The following is a 23,282-nucleotide window of genomic DNA, read 5'->3' on the forward strand; positions in this document are numbered from 1 at the left end:
TTTCTCAAACAGAGACTACAATTAGAGAGCTACCAACAGACAAAAACAAACCATTACATTCTGCTGATATACATGGTAAAACATGGCCAGTAGACAGCAAAATATCTAGATTTTTACCCATTTCATCCACTGCGAGAAGCGTCAGATCAATCCCCATAACCAACACGAGGGCTCAAAAAAAGCAAACTGGCCTACAACAAGATTCACTCAGACCTCAACGGCAAGATAAACTAAAACAAGCTTCGAACGTCTGCTTCAGGGAAGTTACCAAGCCTCCAACGTTTGTAAGCATGAGCCCTAAAAACCTCAGACATGTAGAAAAAATGGAAAGCAGACCACAAAATTTAGCAGGCTATCAAAAGAAGAGGCAATCCCAGGACCCTACTTTAGTTCGAATCCGGCTTGGATTGATTAAAACAGGGAGGATTATAAACTCTACTGCCCATGTGTCTAATCTGGAGAAGATAAAGGGAAGCAGTGAAGAGAACAACCCAAAAATTCAGAGCGATGCACATCCTGCCGTTTCAGAAAAGTTACAACAGCCCGCTCATTCAAAGATAATTTTAGGGGCAGCCACGCAGAGAACAAGACCTACCATGATGTGTCAGACACCTCAAAACCACCCACAACTCTACAAAAAATCAACACCTATAAAACCAGCCTCATCACCTAAAGCTACCACAAGCCAAAAGGATATTTTTCAAGAACTGAAAAATGGAAGTTCTCCAAAGGAATACAGTGAACTGGTTTCATCAAGCTCATCGACAAGGCAAAACCGAGCTTCAGAGGACTGTAACACCACCAATGATGGTTCTAATGGAAGTAATATGATGATTAACTCCTCCCAACACAATCAAACCAATGCCAATGACAACCAAGAGTCTACACCAAAGATCAGGCCTCAGTCCGCAGCTTCCGAGACAGACACTTCCGTCATCACATCCCATAACAATAATGCATCAGATCAGTGCGGCCGAATGAGCAGCTTCCAGTTCCCTTTGAAGAGTCCCAGATCATTCAACGAATGCGGTCAGCTGAGCAGAATCTGTAGACCTATGATCAAAAGAACACCTGACAGTAGACCGACATACTTCAAAACTCCTCAGGCATGGAGAAGATCTTCCTCAAACCAAACAGCGAACACAGGGAGGGATGTCAGAAATGCATCCCAAAATAGACGCAACCTTTCAGATTCAGAATCTTCTAAATCCTCTTCAAGCGAAGCAACCTTGCATGAAGATTACAGATTCGGAAGAAAATACAAGGGTATAAGGTTATACAAAAAGTGTGATACTAGTTGTCCAACTAAATTTGTTGGCAAGAAACGTGATGCAGCTGGTTGCATGCCGCAGTGTCCATTCACTCTAGATCAAGGACAAGAGCCCAAACACACACTTCATACAGCAGATTGTGACAGATTTAGAAAAAGAAACCACCCGTGGTTAAGAGAGCAAGAAGACCCCCCACCATTACAGCCATCTGTAGTCGCAGACATGAGGAGTGGAGCTGATGTACGGTCCTGTCCTGAAGAATGCGTGTCTACAGGTAAGTGCAAAGACAAATTGCTGGAATTACATTAGAAGAATTGAATGTAAGGACACAAATATATACATAGCAGCCTCATATAAATTTTGTATATAAACAATCTAAGCATGGAGAATATCATGTGTCAGGTAGGAAGACTTAAACTAGTCATTAATTGAGCATGTTTGGGTGAGAATCACAGTTAGTACTTCTCATACCTATAGGGTTAGGGGTTTGAAACTCCCTAAGCCTAAATATTTTACTTAGGTGCACAATATAATAGTTCATATTGATATCTCAAATTATGTGGCTAAGGAAAACAACCAACCATCCAGAACACTGTAGCAACTGCATCAAAAATCACTCAGTAGAACACCTTAGAAATTGCATAGCAGGTGTTAAAAATCACTCAGAACACTTTAGCAACAGCATAGCAATGTGCTAAAAATCACTGAGAATACCTTGGCAATCGCATGGCAACATGCTAAAACTCACTCAGAACACTGAATAGCACTGACCTGGCAATATGAGCAAGCACCACTTGCATATTTGTCAGAAAAACATTAATCTAATCTGATACTGGCCTGCAACTCTAATATTTATGAACACTCTAATTGTAATTAAAACTGAAAGTGGGACAGTGATGACAACCAGCGTATGTGTGACTAGGGCGTAAAATTAACACTCGCCAAGCGCCAAATGCGAGTAAAATCTGTGTTGCCGAGTATATGAAATGGTGTCAATCAGCAGTTGGCTGGTAGCAGTTTTATGAAACAATGCAAAATTGTGAGAACATGAACAAACGTGAACGATGCTCGGGACAGTTGACGGGGAAGTGTTGAATCGTCACGAAAGCCTTGTCAATTTAAAAATTCAAGTAGGGGTATGTGATTCTCTTTTTTTGTCCATTTTTTCAAAATCACTTGAAATCCTATCCCTAACCCACTTACAGCCACTGAGTTTGAAGCACTGAAATGAAAATTAAGCAATTTAATCATCTGTGGAACGGGCAGGACTCGAAAAACTCCAGCCAATCATTTCCAAGACCACCTAGAATCATTCGACAGTAAGTTTGTCAATCAAACGGTCGTACCATACCCCCCTCCCCCATCCCCCTCGCGTGCGTGACTGCGAGAGACAGAGAGAGAGTAATGGGTGGAGTCAGGGCCAGCGTTGGAGGAAAGAAGGTAGGACCATTTGAGTTGTGTATTTTCAAAATCTGCCGGCCGTTTTGCAAATCCCATACCCTATACCAGGGATGGGCAACTTCGGTCCTGGAGGGCCACTGTCCTACAGAGTTTAGCTCCAACCCTGAAAAAAATCACCTGCCTGTAATTTTCTAGTAATCCTGAGGACCTTGATTAGCTTGTTCAGGTGTGTTTGATTAGGGTTGAAGCTAAACTCTGTAGGACAGTGGCCCTCCAGGACCGAAGTTGCCCATCCCTGCCCTATACCTTTAAGAAGATGCGAAAGGGAACTCAATTCATTCGCATGCTATGTGGTAAGTTTTCTGTGCGAAAACATCCGAAGCGTGCGCACAGAAATCTGCATCTCACATCAGACAGTGTGCGAAATTGAGCTCTCTTTCACATCTTCTTGTGCTTGAACAGACATATATTTAAACAATATTATGTCACAATGCCTGTCTTGGCAAGTATCCTTGTGTCTTAACTGAATGTAAATAGTTAAACACACACATAAACACACACATGTGTAACAGTATATTGGATCCATGCATTAGCTTAATGTGTTTTTATGTTAATAAAACAACAAAAGACAGAACAATCACTCACTGCTCTTGACTAAATAACGTTTGTAACTTTAATAAGGATTAATCTATGGTTCATGCCTGGTAAAAAAAATATTTATGGCTGGTAAATTTTCTTAAGGTACCATTGGCAGGTGTGGCAAAAAGTTAGTTTTAGGCCCTGTGTGTGACTGCTCTTTGGGATCATGTGATTAGACTGTGATGTCACTGTCCAAAGGGTAAATGCTCCAGGGACTCCGCCTTATCATCAAGCACAGGCCTGTCTAAACACATTGAGATAACCCTGTTTTGAGGTAAAAGCCACACTGACGCTCAACGGCACTTCAGTGGCCACTGCATACGCCACAAACACTCCACATGTGAACAGAACGCATGAGACAGGCAGGCACCGGAATACAAAGCCGTAAAATGTGAGTAGACCTATTTTGAAGACATGAGTGCGAATCAAATTTAAAGTTTTGTTTTGTACCGTTATGTGGTATTGCGAGTTTAGGTTAAAATTAAAGATTTTATTTGCATAAAATTATGTATTTCTGAATATTTAATAAGTAGCCTATTTAATATAGAATGGAGAAGAGAGTTGGAAAATAAGAGGACTTGATGACGTCAGCAGAACGGGATAGTTATTAGTTGATAATTAGGCTATTGTTTGTTTATTAATTATTTTGCTCCATAAACTCCATAATCATATAGCCTATTTTGGAACTGGGAAAAAAACACGTTTTCCTTAAAGAGTCCCGTTGTAGCCTACTCTAGCCTACATTCTGTCGCGTTGTTTTACACTAGTCACCGATCTTGTAATTAATCATTATAATCACAGTAATAGCATAATTATTCTGCTTGATACATCATGCTTAGGAAAGTGGCCTATAAAAATATCTGTACAAAACAAGCCAAAACAAACGGCTAAGAGTTAAATATCAGAGTAGCCTACCGCACAAATATCATAGGCTATCACCCAACGACCCGAATCCCTAATTTCAGGTCGACCCGCGCACTGAGCATGCGCGCTGCATCCCCCAGTCTCCCGTTAGTTTCCTTGGTAACGGAAAAAAAAGGGTGGAGGAAGGAATGAGGTGCATCGAGCTGCGAATAGAAAGGCGAGAGGCAGAGTGAAAGAAAGAGGAAGAGAGGTGAACCTGAACACATGATCATTCCCTAACGCCTGTTCAACTGCTGCCTTAGCCTACTTATAGCCTACTTTAATAGACTGTAAAACAGCGGAGAAAGGCAGAAAAAAGGACGGGAATAAAATACATCCTGCGATCGCTACAAAAACGGATTGGTAAGTGGGAAGAGTGTTTCCCTCTAATTACTCGTTATCACTCGAATCCTTTTGAGGTAAATACACGAACAATTCGGGAGATTATGTGTGCATGAACCCATGAACATGCTGATGTTTGGCTTCCCCGTAATTTATAAACAGCTAGTAACGTTTAAAATGCGAGTAATATTAATACCATTATCCATGAAAGACGCACATCATGCAGAGTCGCTTGAAGGAAATCTCTTGTTGTGTTTATAGAGCGTCTTAGTGCGTGGGAAAGGTCGAGCCGTGGGTGATTAATCCGATAAAGAGATTTGTTGAGTGCTTCTGTAATAATTCATTATTTGTTGCTTATTTCTGTGGCATATGGTGTTAATATAGGCCGACAACTCAGTGGAGCATTTAAAGTGGACTAGGCTGGGAAATAGGAGCACTAAAAAATAACACACACAGGTGTTTGTCTTTCTGAGCCAAATTATTTACTGTTGTCTAATTTTTGTTGTTTTCCCCATTAATCCTGTTGTTTCTGAGTAACTACATATTGTTCATGCAAAACAGTGTAGGGAAGAGTGGGGTAAGCTGTGCCACTTTTTACTTAAATTTTCCGTATAGGCCAGGGAATAAGAAACAGGACTTAAAACTAACATTTCAAGATTTCTGCTGTAAAGTGTCATTTGAAAATAGCATAACACCGGGCCATAGATATACAGCTTCTGAATATTATTATATTATATTAATATAGATATTAATGCGAACCACACTATAATACGTCTTATTTTTTGAATATTTGAATGTAGTCACTTACATTTAAAATAATATTATCATAACTAATAGCCTATAACTAATATTCATATAAACAAAATTATTTTAAGTTGTATTTTGCTGCATATTTTTTACATTTAAAAATGTAGTATTCAGAATATTTTCTATACCGCTTACATTTCAAATAAAATTATTTGAAATAATTTCAAATAAATAATTACAATTATAATATTAATATAAACAAAACTATTTTAGGTCATATTTTGCTTAATTGCATTTAAAGGTTTACTATTCAGGATATTTGAAGGTAGTTAGGCTATATATTTTGTGGTAGGATTTGTAATAGTACATTTGGATGCAAAGCTTAATGTCTCCTTTACATCTTAATAATTTGATTAATCTTTAGCCAAATAATTTGCATTGTTGAATAAATTGGCAATTCACCAACATGTCTGATATGTTTTTTTTTTTGTGGATACATGATTTGACACAAAATTAATTGTACTTGCTATGTATAAAAATGTACTTTCACATGCAAAAAAAAAAAAGAAAAAAAAAGAAAAGAAAAAAAAAGTTTTGTTTTTAGCATTAAAAATGCTTATCAATTTTCTCATGTGCAGTGCTGATCACATGACAAAACTATGCACAGTTTGCTAGGGTTAAGGGCGGCACAGTGTAGGATTTATAGTGTAATAACACCTAGCCTGATTAAATGTATTGAATATTCATTCTTTCACACAGACATGTCAGAAATTGTGCCCCCTGAAGTGAGACCTAAACCTGTCGTCCCAGCTAAGCCCTCTCATGTGGCACCACCTTCTGGCGCTCCCTTTTTGCCTTCACCCCAAGGAACAGGGGGTGAAGGTCAAGGGTCAGGTCGAGGATCTGCATTGCTTGGATACATCGGTATAGACACCATCATCGAGCAGATGCGGAAGAAGACCATGAAGACAGGCTTTGACTTCAACATTATGGTGGTTGGTGGGTGGGAGAGTGATTAAGTTTCTGTTTTTATAGTTTTTCCCGATTGACTGTTGTTTCTTACCATTCCTCCTCGCTTTCTCTCTCCAGGTCAGAGTGGTCTTGGGAAGTCCACTTTAGTGAATACTCTCTTTAAGTCACAGGTGAGCAGGAGGAGCGCAAGCTGGAGTCGTGATGACAAGATTCCAAAGACTGTTGAGATTAAATCTGTCTCGCATGGTAAGAGAATATTGATCATGACTTCTAAACATGCAACAGTGTCTCAGTCAGTCAACTTTTAGCAAAGACTTTAGATATACAAAGACAGTGCACTCATATTACTGTGAATGGGAGAAAGTGCGAAAGTGTATCATGCAATATGGTGGAATAAATCCCGCCTTCTAAATAAAAGAGCCAATCACCAATTGGTAAAATCATTGTGCCACTGCAGCTGCCTTTAGAAGCTCAGTTTGCTCTAGAAACAGTCAGTGTCCTGAGACATGCGCTTATGACTGCACATGTACAATGGCTGGTCCAGCCTGAAAAATGCTTTTTTTGTCATGATTTGAGCATTTAGAAACAAAATGTTTGTGACGGTTGTTGTCATATTTTCACAGATTTTTTAAATCTGGTGATTTAAAAGAGGAAATTGAATCATATGCTTGGTGAACAGCTATTGAGAATTTGATGTTTCCCCATTCAGAGAGATAGGAGCTGTGTTTGCATGACTGAAATAGCTGCACGACAGGCGTTTCAAAGATGGCCGCCGAGTTAAATGACTTGCCTTGAGGGGCCTTTGGCTTTTAGCCACTGTTTGCTATAGGACAGACCTTTTACCGGACAGAAATAGACATCATGGGCTAATTAAGAAAGACTCAGTTAGTGTCTGCTCATGTAAATCAATACACCGGGAACTGGAGCACAGTGGTGACCTATTGTGTGTATGGTGCCTGTGAGTAAGATGTGTGTAGATTGGCATGTGTTGTGCCCAGGGTAAGTCAGGAGGCCAGCTGATGGTGAATCCGCTTAGGTAGGTGAACAGCTGGCAAACTAAATGATACCATATGCATCCAAATGGTGTTCAGAAAAAGGCACTAACAGGTTAGGTATTTAATATATTTCATGTTTTAACCTTGTGTAGACCCCTGTGTGATATTGTTCTGTAGGTTGTGTTAAATGGAAGTCATTAGAAATCAGGTGCAAATATTTTAAATCACCATCACAATCATTGTGTCTGGATAAACATGTCTGAACTAAAAGTATAGTTCTAGATCCAGTCACTGTTCTCCACCGGAGCTGCTCACGTCAGTTTTGTGTTGTACGTGCGACCCAAATGCTCCGCTCTCCACCCAGATGTAAAAGCTGCTATCAGTTAATGAAGATTTGACATATGAACTCGTGGCTCGATTGGACTCTTGTCGTATCAAGTGATATGACCTTTCAGTTTTATGGACGTCGCCATCTTTCATATTACTTTGGTCACTGTCGCTTTGGTCACTGGTAAGAAAATACGGGCTTGACTAATGTTGCATGTTCATACAGGCAGTATTTAAGACGCTACTGTAAGTTGCTGTGTGAACGGGACATTTCGAGACTCACACCTGTAAGTAAATGCGGTTGTCAACCCCAAAAACTGACGGTGGAAACGTAGCCTAAGTTTTGGTTACCTGGACTTTCAATGGAGGGAGAGAAACCTCTCAAATCCTCTCAGATGTGTGTTTCGAAGATTAACCAAAGTCTTATAGGATTGGAATGACATGAGAGTGAGTAAATGATGATAGAATTTAAATTTTTGGGTGAACTATCCTTTTTTGGGTTTTTTTGTCCATAATGCACAACATTGGACCCCATTGACTTTCATTGTATGGACAAAATAATGGAGGTTATCTTGTGACATTGAACCACTGTATGTCAGGGTTCTGTCACTTCTATCTATTTCTTGGTTTTGTGACAGAGCCCTGACACTCCTGTTTTGTCTTGTCTGTGCCTTGTGTTTATCACTGGCTGCGTGCTTTCATGTTGTCATGTTTTGTGTGAACACGTGGTTTATGAGTGTTCTCATTAGCTGCGTGTTCATGTCTTGTTTTGTTGGAGCACGTGGCTGGTGATTGTGTTTGCTGAGCACATGGATTGTCATGTGTTTCCTTGTGCCATGTGCTCTCCTGTGGATTGTCTAACCCTGCCCATCTTGTTACCTGATTATTGGTTCATTTGCCCCACCTGTCCTCCCTCGTTACCTGCTTTGTTTGCTCCCTATTTATTCAGTCCTGTGCTGGATTGTTGTTTAATGTTACCTCTTGTGTCTCTCGAGTCGCGTCGCTTAGGGATGGGCAAATGAAGCCTCATGAAGCACTGAGGCTTTCCCTTGAATGTTTCGGGAAAAGATTCGAAGCATCAAGAGTGCCGAAAACAGCACCATCTTGTGGCAGGTCAAATTTATAGCAGCCATGTTTATGAACAGCTGAGTGCACAGTGCGGTTGTTTTATCCATTAAGCACAAATAAAAGCCTGACAACGCTAAATGTTCAGTTTTCTGATAATATAATTCACATATTAAAGTGTGGCAATAAAATAAATGTAACTATTATATTAATACTGTACAGAAATAAAAATACAAACAGAGTTGCTTGATGTAAGTAAATGTTGGTCTAATTATTTTATGGTTTCTATGCTGTGTATGTGTCAGAATATATGATCATGTAACATAGGCTATAGGCTTATATATACTGTATATATATTACAAATTTTTTTAGTAAATGGACTTAAACTTCCAAAAACCTGTAGAGCAGTGGTCTGGGCTCAAACATTCCGACACGCAAAGTGAAGCATTCACGTGACTGGACAGAAAGTGAGGCTTCGTTTTTCGTTAATCACGTGTTTCTCTGAAAACAATACGCGCTCTGGCACGGAGCTTCATGAGAAATTGCGCTGCATACTCGATACGCGCTTTGAAGCTTCAGTGTCAAATGTAACATCACTACTGTATCCTGTCTGATCCCATATTATACTCTGGTATTTAAACTGAAACAATCACTGTAATCTAACATGCTGCATTTGTAGCTCTGATAAATGTTGATTTTGCAGTGATTGAGGAAGGAGGGGTGAAGATGAAGTTAACAGTCGTTGATACACCAGGCTTTGGGGACCAAATCAACAATGATAATTGGTGAGTACTGTGTGATTTCTGTTAAATCCAGAGGACTCATAGTTATTTTCAATCAATTTAGTTTTCGCAAATGATCCAAAATGCCATCACTGCATCAGAGAAACTGAGGATTCGCGTCAGCCGCTACTAACTGGCATCAAAAACATGTTCAAAGTGTGAGGGTCAGTGTTTCGACTTCCAGATTTGCACTTAATTTCCCGAGACAAGAATCAGATTGTTGGTAGAGATGCCAAATGTGAGTCTGGTTTGGCAGCTCGCCCCCAGTAATCGCATCCAAGGGTCTCAGTAAAGCAACACAGTATTTTTCTGTCATTCAAATGCCTCAGACAAAACGCTGCTGCGTTGGGGGTTGAATCTTCTGCTGCTGACTGTCATGACAATGAAAAACATTTCATTCATGAATAAACAAAGCATACCTAAAACTTTAACACTGTTGTTTTAGTGCCTTTCACAAAGAAAGTCAATTTTTCCATGTGCTTCCATTTTGTCTCCAAGTTTCATGTACTCTAACACAACTCATGCCACACTGTTGATTTGTTCCTTTTTGTTCTTAGCTGGGAGCCCATATCCAAATACATCAATGAACAATATGAGAAGTTTTTAAAGGAAGAAGTCAACATTGCTCGCAAGAAACGCATCCCTGATACACGAGTGCACTGCTGCTTGTACTTCATATCCCCAACTGGACACTCGTGAGTTTACATATTTTACTTTAGCTCACATAGCTACCATGTAAAACAGCTCACATAGTGTGTAGCATACTTTTTAAAAAGATACCTTATTACAGAAATAATATACTTTAAAAGAATACTTAAGTTCAAACTCAATGCAATGTTTTTAGACACTTAATTGCATGTTATTTGCAATTAAATGAAATTACATTATAGTTTACATTCATATCAAATGCAATTAGTTGAACTTAAAGGTCCCGTTCTTCGTGATCCCATGTTTCAAACTTTAGTTAGTGTGTAATGTTGCTGTTAGAGCATAAATAATATCTGTAAAATTATAAAGCTCAAAGTTCAATGCAAAGCGAGATATTTTATTTAACAGAAGTCGCCTACATCGAACGGCCCGTTTGGACTACATCCCTCTACTTCCTTCTTTAATGACGTCACTAGAACCGTTTTTTGACTAACCTCCGCCCACAGGAATGCTCCCTCAACTCTACCAAAATTCGTTTATGTACTTGCACACTTCTTATAACTTACTGTGTTTACTCAGCTCTTACGGTGATTTTCTGAAGTAAAACTGACGCTTCATCTTTTGTGTCTCATTCAGACAGCAGACTTGTAGGCTATTAATAAATAATGGATACATACAAGCAGATGACAAATACGTTATAATAACCGTAATTAAACTACTAAACTATACCTGTTCCATCTCTATACAGCACTCTGACTCTGTAGGCATTATTGTCCGACTCGAAATGAACACTGTTACTGAGAGTTTCTGATATTATCATCATTCCGTGAGATGAAATTGTCCTGAGAGACTGAGCGCGAGCTCATGAAGCTCCGCCCCCTGGGTTGTCCAGCAGCAGCTTATTTGCATTTAAAGGGCACACACTAAAACAGCGCGTTTTTCTGAGCCCCAAAAAATGACAATTTAAACATGCTGTAAAAAATGATCTGTTGGGTATTTTGAGCTGAAACTTCACATACACACTCTGGGGACATCAGAGACTTATTTTACATCTTGTGAAAAGGGGCATAATACGGGACCTTTAAGAGTACTTTTTTGACCCACTTAAGTACATATTTAATTTCATAATTAGTTCTATTGCTTTTTAAATATGGTTAAAGCGTATTGCCGAATGTACTGACAAGCATTAATGATAAACTAAAATATAATGTATGTCATGTATATATTTTAATTACACGTTTGTAATGAAGGCCTGGTGTCACAGACAAGGCTTAGATTAAGCCAGGATTAGGCTTTAGTTCAATTAGGACCTTTAAGTAGCTTTTATAAACATACCTTTAGAAAAAACTGCACCTTGAGACAAAACAATATGACATATTACATATTTAAGACATGTCAGTGCAAGTTGCTTTCAGTTAAAACAATTTTAGTCTGGGACTAGGCTTAAGTTTTGTCTGTGAAACCGGGGGTTAAAATATTAACTTTAATATCGAATAACATGCTACAATTCAAATTATAATCAAGTACATTGTGCTTTATAGTATGTCAGTCAACATAACAAAGTAAGTTTGCTTTAAAGCATGAAGAGCATTTAAAATGTCATTTAAATCTTTTATTTTGACATTATTTCATAGTGCAATTTTTTAAAAGTGTACATAAGTGTTAAGAAATATAGCCATGGAAGTGTACTCTCTTTAAGTACACTTAAATGGCCTTTATTTAATTCATATAATATTATCTGCAAGTACAGTTTTACAAATATGTTTTTAAGATTTGAAGTACAGTACAAGTGCTCATTCAATACAATTAAGTGCACGTCTTTTTCATAAGCTAATCACATACTGAATCAGCTCACGTATTGCTGACATAGTTCAAACTGTAATTGACTAAACTGGTCTCTAGAAGACGGCAATGAGACATCTGGATTTCTGTGTGCTTCTTCAGAGTATTCACATCTCTCAGAATCCTTTTTATTATTTGTCAATAATTGAAAAATGCTTGCCGTTGCAGGTTTGGTAATTAAAACAAGCCGCTGTGTTGATTTTAAGACCACATGCATGAGTGCTCCTCATTCAGCCAGTAAGGTTCTGAATGCTTGACTGAGCAACAGTAGTCAAACCGTGAACCTTAGGCAGACCAGTGTCCCGGTTATAAAATCAGATTATATCAGTCTATTAATCATGTATCTTCCCCCTTATTTCCCCTTCTCAGGCTTCGCCAGTTGGATATTGAGTTCATGAAACATCTGAGTCGTGTGGTCAACATCATTCCTGTCATTGCCAAATCGGACACACTCACTCTTGAAGAGAAAATTGAGTTTAAACAAAAGGTGAGAACGACGGATTCACAGGGTGATTCATTATCAAGTCAGTTACACCGATTAACTAGAGTTCACCATAATCCCTTGCAGGTGAGGAAGGAGCTGGAAGTGTGTGGGATCGAGTGTTATCCGCAGAAAGAGTTTGATGAAGACATGGATAAGAGTGATAATGATAAGATCAGGGTAAGATCTCACATGCTGTTCTCTTTCTTTACTTATTTTCTCTTCTTTCATCTTTGGACGCTCTCATCTGTTGGTCAATTTGTTTTCACATTATGTTTGTCCCATTAAATCTGTGCATTACAGGAGACAATGCCCTTTGCCGTGGTAGGAAGTGATAAAGAGTACCAGGTCAATGGGAAACGAGTTTTAGGGAGGAAGACAGCCTGGGGAGTGGTGGAGGGTGAGTGGGCAGAAGTGTTTGCTGTGTTATTTTTCTTTTTAACGCAGATTTCTAAGATAAAAAATGGTCTGTTAGTGTCACTATGCCAAGAATATTTATTTCTGTTCGATTAGATCTGGGATCGGCAACCTTTTTGTAATGAAGTGCCATTTTTAAGTTTCCTAGTTAATCACTGTGCCATACACCCCTGTCCCCCTCATATAAATACACATAACCCTATTTTAAAAGTTTGTAATGGCTTAATTGAACGATTTACACGTTTTACAGTTGAAACGTGATGATCAAACATTACTTGATCAATTAAAAACTTTCTTATTTGATTAGTAAACTTCTGCACTATATTTGATATAGTGCAGAACCTTAAAGTCCCCCTGTAGTCAATAATTTTATCCCTTAAAACTCATCTTTAATCACCAAAATGACACATTTAAACGTGCTTTCCTTGAAAAAAAATACTTCATTCCTTAAAATAGCTTGAATGTAACTCTTGCCTCATTTAGTATACGCAGTTCTATGAATATGCAAATTAGCCCCGCCTCCACTCACTCACACCAGCTCAGAGATCCACTCGTTGACGATCACACATTGTCGTGATTGGTTATAAGGTAGTTTGTGACGTCAGAAACAACAGCGATTTCAAACCGCGTTTTTGAGACTGTCTTTGGTTCACTGCAGTTTTAAGGAGAAAATACTCAGCAATGGTGTTGACTTTTGAATTTGCACATGGTTTGTCTTAAAGCATATTGAAAACACCACATAGACATATAAACAACATAAAAAGCTCCCACCACAGGGGGGCTTTAAATATTTCTGAAGGAATTTTCCATAAAATTTGTTTTAAATTTGCCAAAATCCTACAAGTTTGTTTGTTTTTGGGTTTAAATTAGACTTTGAATAACAGATTTCCAATGTGACCCTACTGAACCCAACTAAGTGTGATCGGAGTTTGCACATCACCGCCATTTTACATATCACCATCACCTACAATATTTGGGTAATTTTCTATATATTTTAGTCCCAGTAGAAAATCAGCTTATGTTTCACTCAAAACATGGACCGAAAATGCTTCCAAGAGGATTATGTTTTAGGGTTTATATACTTGCACAAAATAATACAAATATGTGAACACAAGGCATTTTAATCGCTTTTTTCTACCAGACACATTTTTACCATGTCCCTATGTGCTATTTGTCACCTTTTGACATTTTATAATGAATTAAATTTCAAAAAGTTACAAAAACATTCATGTGTTCGGTCTGTTCTTAGTACTGCTTTCCACTGTTAGTATGTACTTAAGGCATCTTATTTAGGGCAGGACAACATACATTTCCTAATAATCACATTTCAATTCAACTTTTTGAGGTACGGCATAAAAAGAATTACCTAATTTATAGTAAACCTTGTGTATTTGTACTTGTGTACAGTATATTGTTGTGTTGGTGCATGTTTCTGACAAAACAAGTTTTTTTTCCCGTCCCTGTAGTTGAAAACCCAAACCACTGCGAATTCTCCTTACTTCGTGATTTCATGATTAGGTGATGTATGCAACTTTATTTGTTATAGTGATCTTAATAGTTTATTGTATTTACTACTGTTCAAAAGTTTGGGGTCAGTACGTGTTTTTATTTTTTTATATTTTTTTTTATATATTAATATTCAGCAAGGAAGGATGCATTAAATTGATCAAAAGTGACAGTAAAGACATTAATAATGTTACAGGAGATTTCTATTTCAAATAAATGCTGTTATTCTGAACTTTCTACTCATTAAAAAAATCCTGAAAAAAAAAGTTTCACAGTTTCCACAAAAATATGAACATTGTATTCAACATTGATAATAATAAGAAATGTTTCTTGAGCATCAAATTAGAATGATTTCTGAAGGATCATGTGACTAAAGACTGGAGTAATGATGCTGAAAATTCAGCTTTGACATCACAGGAATACATTTTCAATATATTTTTTAAATTAATTTTGATCAAATAAATGCAGCCTTGGTGAGCATAAGAGATGACTTCCAAAAACTATTAAAAATCATACTGTTCCCCAAATTTTGAACAGTAGTGTATAAACTGTATATAATTTATTCAGTCAATCATTTGTGTATATATATATATATATATATATATATATATATATAAAATATCAAAGGTTTATTGCTCTCTTAATATTAAAAACAAAACAAAAAAAAAACATTATGTTTTCAGTCTTTATGAAATATTTCCAAAAACACTTGACACTATGTTTTCATATATTCAGGTCTCACCTCCAGGACCTGAAGGAGGTCACTCATAACATCCAATACGAGACGTACCGTGCCAAAAGGCTCAACGATAACGGAGGTCTGCATCCCATCAACTCCTCTGGCCATGACACACAAGAAAGCAACCTGTGAAGAAGAAGAAAAAAAACGAGCAGTATAGTAAGGATGTGAGAGGAGACATAGATTCATCTTGTAATAATTCAGCTGTGCATGCTCAGAAGATCTCATCGCTGTGGAGGTTTTGTCTTTATGCTCCTTTTAACCCTTTGTGGAACTTGTCGTCATCTCTTGTCGCACAACCTTTGAAAAATTAGAAAAAGTGTTCTCCAGTTGCTCACTATGCTGATATTAGTGAGCGAGATTGCTCGTGATAATCATGTCTTGTCCTCCGTCCTCTACTGCAACCTCTGTTAGACACATTTGAGCCGTTTAATATAGTTAGAAGGGGGATTGCACTGCCACTGAAGCTTACTCAACGGGCCTTATCTATTAAAACATTTAGCACACTTTTAGAACCTGTGTCAATTGAACATGAGTTGGCCTACTAAATCTTAACATGCAAAGTGTTTTAATAAGTGTCATCTCTTTGGCCCTATAAGGGTACAGCAGTGTTTCTCTAAGTACTTTTTTTTATCTTTGCTGTGTATCTCTGCCAAAGCAAGTCTCGGAGGACTCTGAAGTGACCATTGAAGTATATTCCTACAGATGATTCCAAACAAGTGCAACAATTTAAACGCGTATCTGGATTCACAGTGGCTAGTGCGTTTACACTGCTTCCCAGTGGCCAATTAAACTTCAGGAAGAAGCTGAAAGAACACTGATTTAAAAATGATCAGTTCCTTTTACAAATCAAGAAGTTTTTCTTCAGCACATTTTGTATGCGTGTCTGTTTGTGTGAGTGAGTAGAAAAGTTGCGTTTAACAAAGCTTTCTCATCATTTCGCCTATGGTAATAGTGATTTCTGTCTCTTATGTGATGTAATTTTCTTTTAAATATCCCATGTGTGCCAATATTTTCAATTGTGTGTAATTACTTTTACATTCCATCTTACAATAACACTCCCACGATCTCTGCACAGATTGATAGGCTACATATGTTGGAATCTTAGAGATTCATACTGATCTTAAATCAGTTCACCATTCATTCATCTTTTTCATATCACATTTATCTTTTTCATATCACATTTAATCAATGCTGGTGTGGAATAATAAAACACATTTGAACAATAATTATGAAACATTATTTATATTGTATTTATGTTTTATTTATTATGATACTTATGTTTTAATTTAATAAACATGTTTGCCATGATTGTCTTGACTTTTTTTCGCAGCGAAAAACATTACGTTTACCAGTTGTCTTTTTTTCTGTTTTTTTATTATTGTTTTTTTGAACACAGTTCAGCAGTTATTTGTTTCCAAACAGAAACGGAAAGAAGACTGTCATCTCGTCTTTTGCCTGTAGGGGGAACTGTATAACAAAAGACTAAATTTGCGTCAGTATTCACAAAGCCCACTGGGTGGCGAAGTACTGAATCGTAACAACACATCAGTTCACTCTATTGAGTTCACACAGCATTTTCTTAGTCCATCCGAATTCTTGTTTGTCGTATGACTGGTGCCTGCCTGCCATCGTGTGTCAAACGCTGCAACTAGGTTTTGACTTGATTTTATAAAACCTTGTATAAGTGTCATCACAGTGTGTTCAGATGAATCTTGTAAACCTGCTCTCATATTTTCATACTTGAGCGTGTTCTGCCTGCTCTGCCTCGCGCGGTGCTTTAATAACCTCTAGCACTGAGGTAATTGCTTTGAAGTGATAGTCAATTTGACAGCGTTATTTATCGTGGCTTTTATACGATACGAAAATACCGTGTTTCTCTCCGAGTGTCGTTTCAGGAGCTTTGTGTGCCTGGCTTAAAAAAAAGAAGAGGCGGGGCCAAATTCTCTTCCTGCTCTATGATCTGAGAGAAGTAGGTTACTCCTTTAGTATGTGTTGGTTTGGGTAGTGTACACCATGTACTAGTGTAGTGTCCTGTAGGACCACATTTTACCTCCTCTAACTTAATGAATCTTAAGTTCTCAATCAAGTGGAGTCCAACTGAAACGGTTCAGCGCTTAAGGGGTTCTTAATTTATTAATGCTAAAATATTACTCCTTTAATCATTTATTTGTAATGTTTAATTAAGATAAATTTGTTTATGCAAATACAGACCTAATCCAGTGAATCTTATCTAAAATTGGTTACAAATAAACGTCTCTCTCATCTTTGTGAGCCCAACAGCTGGCAGGCGGTACTGCAGATAGTAGACATTTCAAACAGCTACACATGCTGCAAGTAATGACAAAATGGCTGACCTTCACACAAATAAAGCCTATGCTTGCAGTCATCGCGAACCGTTGAACGGCTCTGCAAGGTGTTTGGGTGTGTGCTTTTAATGTGTATTTTAAAAACTTTTTTTTCTTCTTCTTTTTTTTCCATTTCTTGTTTATTCAGGTTTGTTAAAAAGAGGCGATCTAAAAAAAAATCAATTTAAGCCTGCATGCATAGACAGACGAATCCTCCCACGGGTCATCAAGCTCCCATCCCCCTCAAGTCCCCCACCCCCTCTGTGGCATGCGATCCTTCCCCGTTAATAATATTTGAGTGACTGTTCAAGAAAATAAATAGAAGCAAAAACACAAAGAGCATATGTTCTCATATGATTTTCATGAGATTCAGTTTTACTGAAGGTTCTTAAAAATGCACTAGTAGTGCAGGAAACAGCTAGTGCGATGCATGTTTGAGAACCGATCTGTATTCTGATTCTCTAGCGGTTTTATTGCGGCATTTGTGTAGCATTAATATTAAGCTACAGTGCCGCAAGTTAAGAATGCAGCGCGAAACAACGTGACCAGTACTCCAATTCCTGAACGAATGATTCCTGAATCGAGGGCTGCATGTGGGCTCACACGATGCCATTGGGGGGAAAAAAATACTCTTATGAACCGGTTATTTTAGGTGAATATGGATCAATCGGAGCGGTAAAACACTGAAATAACTCACACTAATGGTTTTCATCCCCGATTCGAATTAAACCAAAAACTATGCCGCAGCACTTGTGGGTAAATCTGACTGGCTGTTCATGACAACTCTTAGTTTTAATGTAACTTATATAGCCAGGGTTTGTGTAAGACCAAAACTCGAGCTTGGTTGTTGACAGGCGTTGTAACGGTATGCAACGTCAAAAAAAAAAAAAAAAACCGTTTATCGTTTCGTAAATACATTTCTAATACATCATTTGCTAATATCCTGTCCACACCCTACGTCGAACCCAAACACAATTCATGTGTGGGATGAGAACACGGTTGAACCAGTGAGGAATCGAGATTCCCATAACAATCTGCTTATGGGTTTTAAACTATGTAAAATGTACCAACGGACATTTAGATTCAACATTGTGAACACGCGTTTCTGAAAACGTTCGAGAGACGGTAGGAGGAGCTTATTTCGATTCTCACGTTGTCCCGCGAAAAGCAGGTTTCCTCCCCCTGTTGTTGTACCGTTGGAGAGGAGAAGAGAGCGCGAATCTCCAAGCAAACTACACTGTGTTGAGTTGCTGTCAGCCTGCTCACACTGTAGCCTACAGTCAGTCACCTTGTGCTGCTGCCTGTGTGACTGTATGCGATTCCGTTGCGTGACGATAAAGACGTTTACCAACCGAATCCGCGTTTGCTGATGTTTTGTTTTTAAACGTATACAATACGACACACAGACCGTCGTGGTAACGAATTTTTGGAGGTACCGGTTGTATGTGCTCCGACTGATCAAAACACTGGGTGAGTTTTCACACTTGGTTCTGCAAAATGAATTGTTTGTCCTACGTTTTTCTGAGAATATTTGTAACTTAATATACATTTATTTTCATTAATGTATTATTTATGCAATTTTTGTTATCTTGAATTTGGGTTATGTTTATTTGTAAACTGTTAAGTGATTTTACCTGTCACTAATTGCACATCAGGTGTAAACTCATTTAGAAACTCAGTTTAAATAATAATAAAAAAACCTCAACACAATTTAGACTATCTGCTATTTATGTTAAATTTATAAAGTGAAATTTGAGTGAGTATCTTTTTTGTTTTGTTTCCCTAAGTGATTACTACAATTTGATTTCTTCTAAACCTGGAAAAATGACTTGTATACCAAAATATATAAAAGCTGCACATGTATATACCATTTAATGTTTTTATGTTGGCTGACTGATATTAGTGTGAATGTAGCATTGTTTGCAGAAGTTTTGTGTTACTGATGTCATTGTAGAAAAATATTCATTTTTGTCAGCCATGATGATTTATTCTCTGAGAGAAAGTGTCCAATAAGTAGAATTTGGATGGTCATGTGATCTCAATATATCAGCCCCCCTGAGGTGACCCTCTCCATGTAAAGTAAAAAAAGCTGCAATTAGGCTGTGTCCACCAATGCATTTTTTCGTGAGGATAGCAGATTTTTCCAATTGTTTTCAGTGGGAGATCCGCGTTTTTAAAATGCCAATAGCGTGATGAGGCACTTAGGCCGTGTGTCCACTAAAGCGCTTTTAGCCAACGTTTTTAGGCTACATTTACACGTGGCCGGTTATTTTCGTAAACGGGCATTTCACCCTCTCCGTTTTCAGAAAAGTGTTTGTTTACTCAAACCTGTGTATATGCTGTCAAGAGCATGCCAAACCTGTAGGTGGCAGTGTAATGAGAAGCTCAAGCCCATGTTAGCCAATCAGAATCCCGAAAATATAGGTCGCAGCTTTGACGCAGTGCAAGTTCTATCGCATACTGTGACGTCAACTGCCTAAAACTCTGTTTTTCTCAGTTTACATGCAAACGTGCAAACAGAGTTTTCCAAAATCTCCACTCTGGCCAGAGTTTTTAGAAAGAATCGTTTTCAGAGGCGAATTCTCCGTTTGCGTGTAAACGAGGGGCACAACTGAAGGGAAATGTCTCAGTTTAGAAACGCCTAGCTATGGGCTCTTGAGAGCGTTTTGGCAGCGCAGCATTTTTTTCAGTTGAGACGCTTTGCTTGTTATGATACGGAATATCCACGAAAGTGTTACTAATATCTCATTTCACACATATTTTGTTTCTGTGTTGATTCTATATTAAAATGTCGATACAATGTAACACATTTTTTCTGGCTCTTGTTTTAAATTATTTTGTTCCGTTAAATTATGCTTGTTGTTGTCTGTTGACGTTGTACAAGCAGAATGTGGCGGTTGGTCGTTGTGGTATTAGTCCCGCCCCTCCTCCACTGTGATTAGACGGCTGGGTAAAAAGTGACAGTAATGAGTGCTGCGTTTTACCCAAAGTTGAACATTCTTCTAGGTCCGACTAGATTCTAGGTTCTAGATTCTAGGTCCAACTAGGGCTGGGCGATATATCGCATGACATTGTTATGCGCATCTCGTCAGTAAAGCCGGTTCCTTGATTCGCAGGCGATACGTCCGTGATAATTAATGCGATATGGCTCAGCTTGTCAGTGAACTACTCTGTGTAGTAAATGCCGCTCCATCTGAAAGCAGGTGATGGCGATTTACTACTAATCAAGGAACCGGCTTTACTGACGAGATGCGCATAACAATGACATGCGATATATCGCCCAGCCCTAGGTCCAGCTCTGCCCAGCAAACTGTCGAACTGCTCCCTACTGAGCTGAAATTACACCTGGAACCGGTCGCTGTGGAAACGAAGCTCCTTTGCAAGCCTGAATTCCCCAAACTGTTCTCTGGATCTGAGGGATTCATGCACCCACAACCTCTTCTTCCTTGCTGCTCTCTTTCTTCTTCTCATTAGCAGGACTAGTGCTATCGCTCGCTTCTTAGCACGGGACAGATACATAGTTTGCTGCTGACTGAAAGGAGGAACAACAATCAAAATAACTAGATGTATAGAACTCCCGCTAAAAGTTTTGAAAACTCCCTACTTTGCTCTGACCAGCGTAGCGTATCGCAAATCGCTTTGTATCTGAAGGGCTACGCTGAACGCAACGGCCAGCGCTGCGCATTCTGCGTCCTGTCTGAAAGGCGCTTTACGCTTTACACTTAAAGGGCCTTAGCGTCTATTTCACGATGAATGAGTGTTTTACTGGCTGCCGAGAGAGAACGCAGCACTCCTCACTGTCACTTTTTACCCAGCCGTCCAATAACAGTGGAGGAGGGACAGGACAAATACCACACCGACCAACCGCCACATCCTGCTTGTACAACGGCAACAGATGACAGCAAGCATAATAATGGAACAAAAGCAAATACTTTACATTGTATTGACATTTTCAAATAGAAACAACACAGAAACAGACTGTCTGTGAAATAGATACTACTAACACTTACGCGGTTAGGCCCCGATCACACCTTACACGTTTTTTGCAGAGAGAGGCGCCTTTTTTTAATTGGTTTCCTATGGCAGTGAGCGTTCTGCGTACTGTTTATGCACCTGCTGCGCCTCACGTTTTACCGCCTGCTGCGCCTCGCGTTTTTGCAGTTGAAAAAAAAGCAACTCCGAGCGGAAAAAGCGTCCGACGTCATCGCGTTTTTTTCCACTGTCCAATCGAATGAATGGAGAGGTGGGCCTTACGTTTTAGTGATGAAAGCTACAGTTGCTTGAACGCCCGGAGAGTGCGATGATGGAGGATAAACTTGTGGTGCTCTCGCGGGTTACCAGGAGCTTAACGACTTCACGAACCATAACTACCACAATGTTAACAGAAAGTAAATAAAGTTAATAAAAGGCTGATTTGACGTGTACTTGACTGACAGGACAGCGGTTTCAGTTGTTGCCTAGCAACATAAAAAACGCAGCGCACTGCTTGTTCTGTGTGATGGGGCAGTTCTCTGCACCTCGCGTTTTCGAACCTGAAAAACGCGTTAGGTGTGATCGGGTCCTTATTCTGTTTCATTGCAAGAAAAGCGCTTCGACCGAAAAGAAAACGGTGCGCTGCCGAAGTGCTCTCAAGCGCCAACAGCTAGGCGTTTGCAGCAGAGCGCCTGGCGTCTTCAGCTGGTCAAAAATGCTTTGGTGGACAGTGGACACATGGTTTTATATTTAGGTTTTTATACAACATTTAAGTGATTTTTTTTTTTTTTTTTGCCACTAGTATTGTGACAAAAAGGGTTTAAAAATTGTTTTCAAACAGGTTTTCCTCCACACATGCCTGCCATTGGTCATCAAACAGATAGCCCCACCCCAAACTTATGCCATTGGTTGAGCCAGTGCTATGTGAGGCTGGTTGGTATTCTCAAAACAACAATGCTTTTTTTAATGCCACAGTGCTTCCCTATATCCAGCTTATTACGATTATAATAGTAAGCTATTTTCTGTGAATGTGCAAGACTTCCGATCCATTAGCCATTATAGGTAAATAACTAGAATAACAAAGTGCAGTAAACCGTGAAACTATTTGCAATACAATGTTTAATGTGCACTTTGATTCTCTTGTTCTTTAAAAAAAATCCTGATATGTCCATTTAGTTTGGAGGTTGGAGCGGGATTACCTTTTTGACTCAATAGTGGAAGCCCTTTTGGATATTAGCAATATTTTTCCAATACCATTAGGCCTGTGTGTTGTTTGTGGTGCAGAAATGACACACTTCACCTATAAAGATTTAATCAATCATACCTCCTACAAGGACTCTGAATGGTTAAGGATCCACTGAAATGTTATTTTAAGTACTGCACTTCATAATTTTTTTATTTCGCTTGCAGTCATTAAGTCTAATTATACCATGGTCTGTCTGAATACTCAATTCTGATTGGCTGGAAGGTATACAATAAAACTGTTTAATGCACAGGTAGTTCCAAGTCATTTTAATCACTGTTCTATATTAATGCACTGTTTTCATTGAAGCACACACACGTCACTCATAGATCTTGCTGCACACACACAGAAACATTCCGGAGCACAGAAACTTATCAACGCGGCCCCACAACATTTATGAATAAAAAAGCTTAGCTTCTGAATCGCTACATTATATTTTCTAGCAACGGTCAAATATTGCGCTGAAAGCATCAATAACAGCTTTAAGTGGTCAATGTTGGCAAATGACCATGGTATAAGCAAGATAATTCATGGCTAGCTGTGCATTAAATTATTTAAATGCACTTTGTGGAGGCAACCATCGTTTAATGCAGTTAGCTGTGGATTTTCCCTTATAACATTGCTGAGTATAACAGGTTGCAT

General features: G+C 38.6%; 2 protein-coding genes across 7 annotated transcripts in view; both read left to right on the plus strand.

The window, feature by feature from the left end:
* Positions 1-1,402: 1,402 nt before the first annotated feature.
* On the plus strand, positions 1,403-16,388 carry septin3 (septin 3). Of its 5 annotated transcripts, XM_084107225.1 has the most exons (11): positions 3,567-3,702; positions 4,277-4,577; positions 6,063-6,302; positions 6,393-6,521; positions 9,366-9,447; positions 10,002-10,139; positions 12,304-12,421; positions 12,503-12,595; positions 12,719-12,815; positions 14,299-14,350; positions 15,074-16,388. In XM_084107225.1, the coding sequence occupies exons 3-11, from the start codon at positions 6,065-6,067 to the stop codon at positions 15,207-15,209; spliced, it is 1,083 nt and encodes a 360-aa protein (XP_083963351.1). In that variant the 5' UTR covers positions 3,567-3,702; positions 4,277-4,577; positions 6,063-6,064; the 3' UTR covers positions 15,210-16,388. The 5 variants fall into 5 exon arrangements, with proteins under 5 accessions (XP_083963350.1, XP_083963349.1, XP_083963352.1 ...); XM_084107224.1 differs by lacking the exons at positions 3,567-3,702; positions 4,277-4,577 and adding an exon at positions 1,403-1,545 and having other exon boundaries at positions 14,299-14,355; positions 15,074-15,214; XM_084107223.1 differs by lacking the exons at positions 3,567-3,702; positions 4,277-4,577 and adding an exon at positions 1,407-1,545.
* A 2,011-nt stretch (positions 16,389-18,399) lies between these two features.
* Positions 18,400-23,282, plus strand: part of atf7ip (activating transcription factor 7 interacting protein) — a 42,780-nt gene continuing 37,897 nt past the window's right edge. The window contains exon 1 of one of the 2 annotated variants that reach the window (XM_084106865.1): positions 18,400-18,895. The gene's annotated coding sequence lies outside the window, so the exon portion shown is untranslated. The remainder of the gene's footprint in view (positions 18,896-23,282) is intronic. The other variant, XM_084106860.1, reaches the window with a different exon arrangement.

Source organism: Abramis brama (genome assembly GCF_963993115.1).
Source record: "Abramis brama genome assembly, chromosome: 2".
Taxonomy (NCBI): Eukaryota; Metazoa; Chordata; class Actinopteri; order Cypriniformes; family Leuciscidae; genus Abramis; species Abramis brama.

What these genes read in the sequence shown, in the direction of transcription:
- septin3 (XM_084107223.1), top strand. Translation starts at nt 1,494, where the DNA reads ATGAGGAGTGGAGCTGATGTACGGTCCTGTCCTGAAGAATGCGTGTCT. An exon ending in CAAATCAACAATGATAATTG is followed by an intron (nt 9,448 to 10,001) that starts GTGAGTACTGTG and finishes TTTTGTTCTTAG; the next exon opens with CTGGGAGCCCATATCCAAAT. An exon ending in GTGATAATGATAAGATCAGG is followed by an intron (nt 12,596 to 12,718) that starts GTAAGATCTCAC and finishes TGTGCATTACAG; the next exon opens with GAGACAATGCCCTTTGCCGT.